The sequence below is a fragment of the Temnothorax curvispinosus genome, unplaced genomic scaffold, assembly GCF_003070985.1.
Source record: "Temnothorax curvispinosus isolate PA1 unplaced genomic scaffold, ASM307098v1 QBEX01003867.1, whole genome shotgun sequence".
In the NCBI taxonomy this organism is placed as follows: Eukaryota; Metazoa; Arthropoda; class Insecta; order Hymenoptera; family Formicidae; genus Temnothorax; species Temnothorax curvispinosus.
This window is the reverse complement of record NW_020213647.1, coordinates 1-5075: the sequence shown is the minus strand read 5'-3', so window position 1 is coordinate 5075 and position 5075 is coordinate 1. Positions and strand designations below refer to the sequence as shown.

Below are 5075 nucleotides of genomic sequence, written 5' to 3'. Positions count from 1 at the left end.
TTAAGGAGGTTGAAGCAGTTTGGTCAATTCTAGATTTTTGTTTGTAAAAAATATATATGATAGTATAGGATCTACCGCATGTGTGAGAATTATTTCAAATTTATTGACCATCCAGAAGCTGAGATATTAATTTCCAAAAATGCGTTGTTTTACATGAGGTTACATGGAGAAAACGTTGACGGCGATGATTTTTCCCAATTTTCTTTAATATCTAGTCTATATAAACGTTTAAAAAACGTGCCTACGCGTACAGTAAATTAATGCGAACATTTAGAGCGGAAAAAAACACGTATTCACCACCTAATAACAAATATATTACGAATTAAAGCGATCGAAATTAGGCTGAAACAGCAGTTGATAGTTCGCGAGTAGATAGATGTGGCAACACAGCGTCGGCAACCTAACCTTACCCAGAATGACAGAAAATTAACCGGCATTATAACTTGGGTCATTTAGAATCTCTAAACCTTTTTTACATTATTTTGCACACTGAATTAGTGCTATACAAAAGGAATACTGTTGTTTTTAGTCGAATTGTGAGATATTGTCGAATTTTATTCGTTTATGAGATTTTTTCCATTTTCGTTTCAATTAATTTTTATAATATTTCGGGCATGCTATTTAAATGCCAATAAAAATAGAATACTTACATTTTGCAACAATCCTTTTATTAGTATAGTAACATTAATGTTTTACATATATAGTATATAGAAATCTCATTATAATAACTATTCAGTTACACGAGGATCGTTATTTTATAACGGTCGACTGTCATAAACTCTACTATCACATTTCGATATACTAACAAAAGATGAACATCGACAGTGGCTACGATAGTAATTTCTTAATCTCTGTAATTAAATTAAGCAAAATCTTCTTATTTTTTGTGACGCGAGGGCGGCCGTTTACGTCTTCTCCTAAAAGCATAGTAACCGCGTCTTCGCCACCATCAGAATACGATTTCTTTAGAAAGTCGATAGTTACACCAGCCTTCGCCATTTTCGTAAGCATTCCTGTGGATACTCCCCCCTTCAGGCAATCCAAATCATGCCTGTTTACTTTAGTTTTAGCAGCTTCCACCTGTGCCATAAGTACCGAGTGTACAGTCACGGAATTAGATCGTAGTTCTTCGTTGTTGATGCCTACAGACTCAATTATATTGGCCAGCATCCTAACGTCTACTAAACTATCATGAGCACCATCGGCAGCCCCGCTCCCCACTAAATCCTCAGCCAAAACCGATTGACGAAAGGACTTTTTAGCTTTTATTCTTTCTGGTAGTTTTTTCTTCAAAAGAGGCAGGGTATCGCAGAATCCAAACACCACTGATTGAAAGTCTTGCAACAATCCCAGAGATCTCAACTCGTTCAACAGCATAGGGGCATCAAAACGTCCGCCATTATGGGCAATGAGGATTACAGGACCAGGTGTCAAGAAGTCGATGAAAGATTTCAAGGCCAGCCTGCGCGGCATGGTTTTCATCTTTTCCCCATTTTGAAACAATTCTCCATCATCCACACTCAACCCTAAGGGAGATAAAAGCGGTTCCATTATTATTTAAAAAGTCCTTGTTTTTTTACTACTAAAGAATATCGTCAACACAAATTATACCTGTCACGAGAGACGCACTCGGTGAAAAGCCATGTGAGGGCACAATGAAAGCGTTGAATTCTTGCAAACCGAGTTTGGCAGAGACTTGGACGATTTCGGATGTTTTCGATAGCCCTGTTGTTTCTAGATCGAAAAACGCTAAGGCACTGGTGCTCGGAATTGGAGTATTTCGAATCGAGTAGCTATTATCAAGTTCTACAAACGTATTGAAACCACATCCTGAAGAATAAGTGATGCCTTCCTTATTTTCTGCCCTCGTGTTTGTATGGTGACGTTGCTGGAATAGTTGTCGGCGTCGACGTTTCTTCTCTACAGTTTTAGCAGAAAGTGCTCGTGCCGCTCTCAGCTTATCTTTTTGAGCTCGATACTTCTCAGTATGTTTACCCGGTGAGAGGTTTAATTTCGTATTAACTGATACCACGTACGAAGTGCCACAATTCTTTTGGCAGACAGCAGACGCCACGCGAAAGTCATTCGACTCAGATCCTCCGTAGTGGTTGCGTTTAGTCGTTTTACTGAGGGATATATTGTGAAATGATTCGTTCCCTTGAGTTGAGCCACATGGCGCGAGACGTCTCGCATTGGCAGCAAACTTTCGCAACACATCCGTTAGCGAAGCTTTCATGTTCTCATCGGTTAGACCTTTACCTCCGGGTAGGATCTTGTGCAAATATGTAGTTGGATCTTTATTGTATCCACACCAGGTTCCACAGTTCGAGTGGTCGTCGAAGGCGTGTGGAACTATGTTTAGAAGACCAGTCCTGACGGCTTCCTCATTATCTTTATTTTTTTCTAGTACGCAACCAAAGCAATACTTGATGTAATCAATTACTTTACTCGGGATCTTCAGAGCCCACAGTGCTTTACTAAGGGTGCAGACAGCGTGATTTTTATCCGACTCCTTTTCAACTGGATGCTCTGATTCGCGTCGAAGTTGGGCTATAGTAGATGAATCGTCATCACCGATGATCGTACCAATCACAACGCCCTCCTCCTTAAGCATTGGATTCTTCGCGAAAATTTCCACAGCCATCGAGGCTTCCATAGATTTTGAACTGCCAGTGTGATTCAGTCGACAGTCGTGATCTTCCGGTGGGTGACCTTTCTCACAGAAGATACACCGTTTGTTTCTAGTTGCATAGCCGATAACTAATTTATTCTTGGATCCGATCCCGATGCCATGAGCTGAAACACGTATATAACACAAATAGCTACGAACCAGAGAAAAAAATAATAGTGCTATAAATTATATATCCGCAATATTGCAGATTTACCAGTAAGACTATTATAGCTTCGACCTGACCCTTTCTTTTGCCATCCGGCGTCGTATGCAGCTTTCAACTTTACTATAGAATTTTGTTCTTCTGGGCTTTCCAAATCGTTTGATCTAGGGGATATGAAACATAATATATTAAAAACATAATAAATTCTAATTATCAAGTAAAAGCATACACAAATCTATTCAGTTCTATTATTGAGCATTCTGGGATAGGAAAAGTCCTTCCGAAAATTATAGGAACGTTGAAGTACCTAGTAAAATGCATACAAAATAATCGGCCGTTCTAATAAAGCGAGAAAATAATATAACAGCTACAACATATTCGTGGAAATTAGAGAGAGTCATACAATCAGATTTTAAGCAAATAAACTCAGATGTTCGAGATTTGGGTGTTAAATATTTAAGACGAAACGATCACTTCAAATATTTACCATCAGAAAAATTATTAACGCATCCAAATATAAAGCAGCAAATAAGTAAAAAAATTGTACCAACTTTATTAACGAATTCTACGTTACGACTCTGGAAACCCTGAAAGCGAAATCAAAAAGCAACATACAGCAAAGTATACGAGAGAAATTACAATAACTATACATCCATAATGAGGTCCCATGATCTAATATTTAATATTCATCCGATATAATAAGTAAAAGGCATCCAGTTAGCAACAACGACCAACACTTTCATCATTACACTATGCTACAGCTACTCATTACTCAACACATTTTTAACTGCCACGATGTTTTCAGTGGTACTGCTCTTCGGGTTCTTGGTTCGATTCTGATCAGTTTTCATAGGCACAGATATTACTATGAAGCATCTACAAGTTCTAAAAACCCTGAAATAAATTCACGTTCATTTATTAAATTTATTCAATAATTAGTGTAAAATAGTTCTCAATGGAGAAGTGAATTTTTATTTATTTTTTTATGTTTTAATTGCATTAGTACAACGCAGATGAGCTTTTGCTTCTGCGCTGTCAATTGCATATGTGATACAATATTTTTCACAATAATTTGTTATCAGATTCTTTACGCTTTTTCATAAAGTAACGTAGCACATAAAAATAGTAATAAATAAGAATTAAAGTTTTCTTACGACATGTCAGCTAACATCAAATCCTTTTCGAGTCTCAATGCTTCTCTGCAACTTTTACGTGCTAAGTCCTCCAGCGATTTGCCCACATACCGTTCATTCCGCTTAAGCAATGTGTTACTAATGATAGGAATATTAAGTATCGACAAAATCGTGTTCATGTGTGTATAACCAATGCCTGCGTCAATCATAGCTAAAACATAATTTCGAGAGTAAATAACAATGCGCACACAAGATAAATTTGTTTTTTTATGTTTCTTACCGAGAGCACTTTTAGCATTCACGTCGTATTGAGTGCAATTGCCGTCCTCACGCTTTTTGTAGCATTTACTCGATTTAACCTCATGAAGCAAGAGGCACGTGTGACATCTCACACGAAAGATACTGGCAAGGCCGATGACATTTTCGTTTTCAACATACCGAAACGATAGTGGAGCGTCACAAGCCGGGCACCACATTTCTTCTGCTAACATTTTAATTTCGACGACACGACGCCCATTGACAATAGAGTCCTTCGAATCCTCGTTCTGTATTTTACGTCTCTTACACGCGTTTCTGACATTTTCCTTCCACTGGAGTTTCCTTTTCGTAGAAAACTTTCCGTTTCTGTCACGGACACGATCACCTTTCGCGGGCATGTTTACGTTTAGCGAGCGCCGCATATGTGGCTCAACACAGAGGCGAGCACTGCTACCAACCTCATAAAAGTGCAACGTTGCCAAGTTTCAATCGTATTTAATATAATCGACGGAAAGTTATTAAAAAATCGACAGCTTATATAATTATCAAGAGAGCTACCAGTAATAATCATTATTTTATTCTATCAACGGCAAAATATATATTCATGCCATTTTTTAATTGAAATAATGAGCAATACCACAAGTTTTCAAGTTGGCACTGGCAAAAAAGTGTTTCGTTTTTAGTTAATTAAAATATAAAGATGCATAATATGATACTTTTACTATACGTTTTATGCAATAGTAGCGTATGGAGAATAAAATGATACCTAATACAGATTTTTTAATGACCTAATAAAAAACTTTTTTCTAAACCGTCAATTGACTCAACTGGACCGCTTCAACCTCCTTAA

The 5075-nt window shown here is 37.6% G+C and overlaps 1 protein-coding gene across 2 annotated transcripts; it reads right to left on the bottom strand.

Moving 5' to 3' along the window:
- Positions 1–721: 721 nt before the first annotated feature.
- Positions 722–4762, bottom strand: LOC112452949. 2 transcript variants are annotated; one of them, XM_025013417.1, is made up of 6 exons: positions 4248–4762; positions 3989–4178; positions 3612–3728; positions 2886–2998; positions 1612–2796; positions 722–1526 (listed from the first exon to the last, which is right to left on the bottom strand). In XM_025013417.1, exons 1-6 carry the CDS (start codon positions 4645–4647, stop codon positions 829–831), a joined length of 2703 nt encoding a protein of 900 aa, XP_024869185.1. In that variant the 5' UTR covers positions 4648–4762; the 3' UTR covers positions 722–828. The 2 variants fall into 2 exon arrangements, with proteins under 2 accessions (XP_024869185.1, XP_024869184.1); XM_025013416.1 differs by having other exon boundaries at positions 3989–4762.
- Positions 4763–5075: the final 313 nt, after the last annotated feature.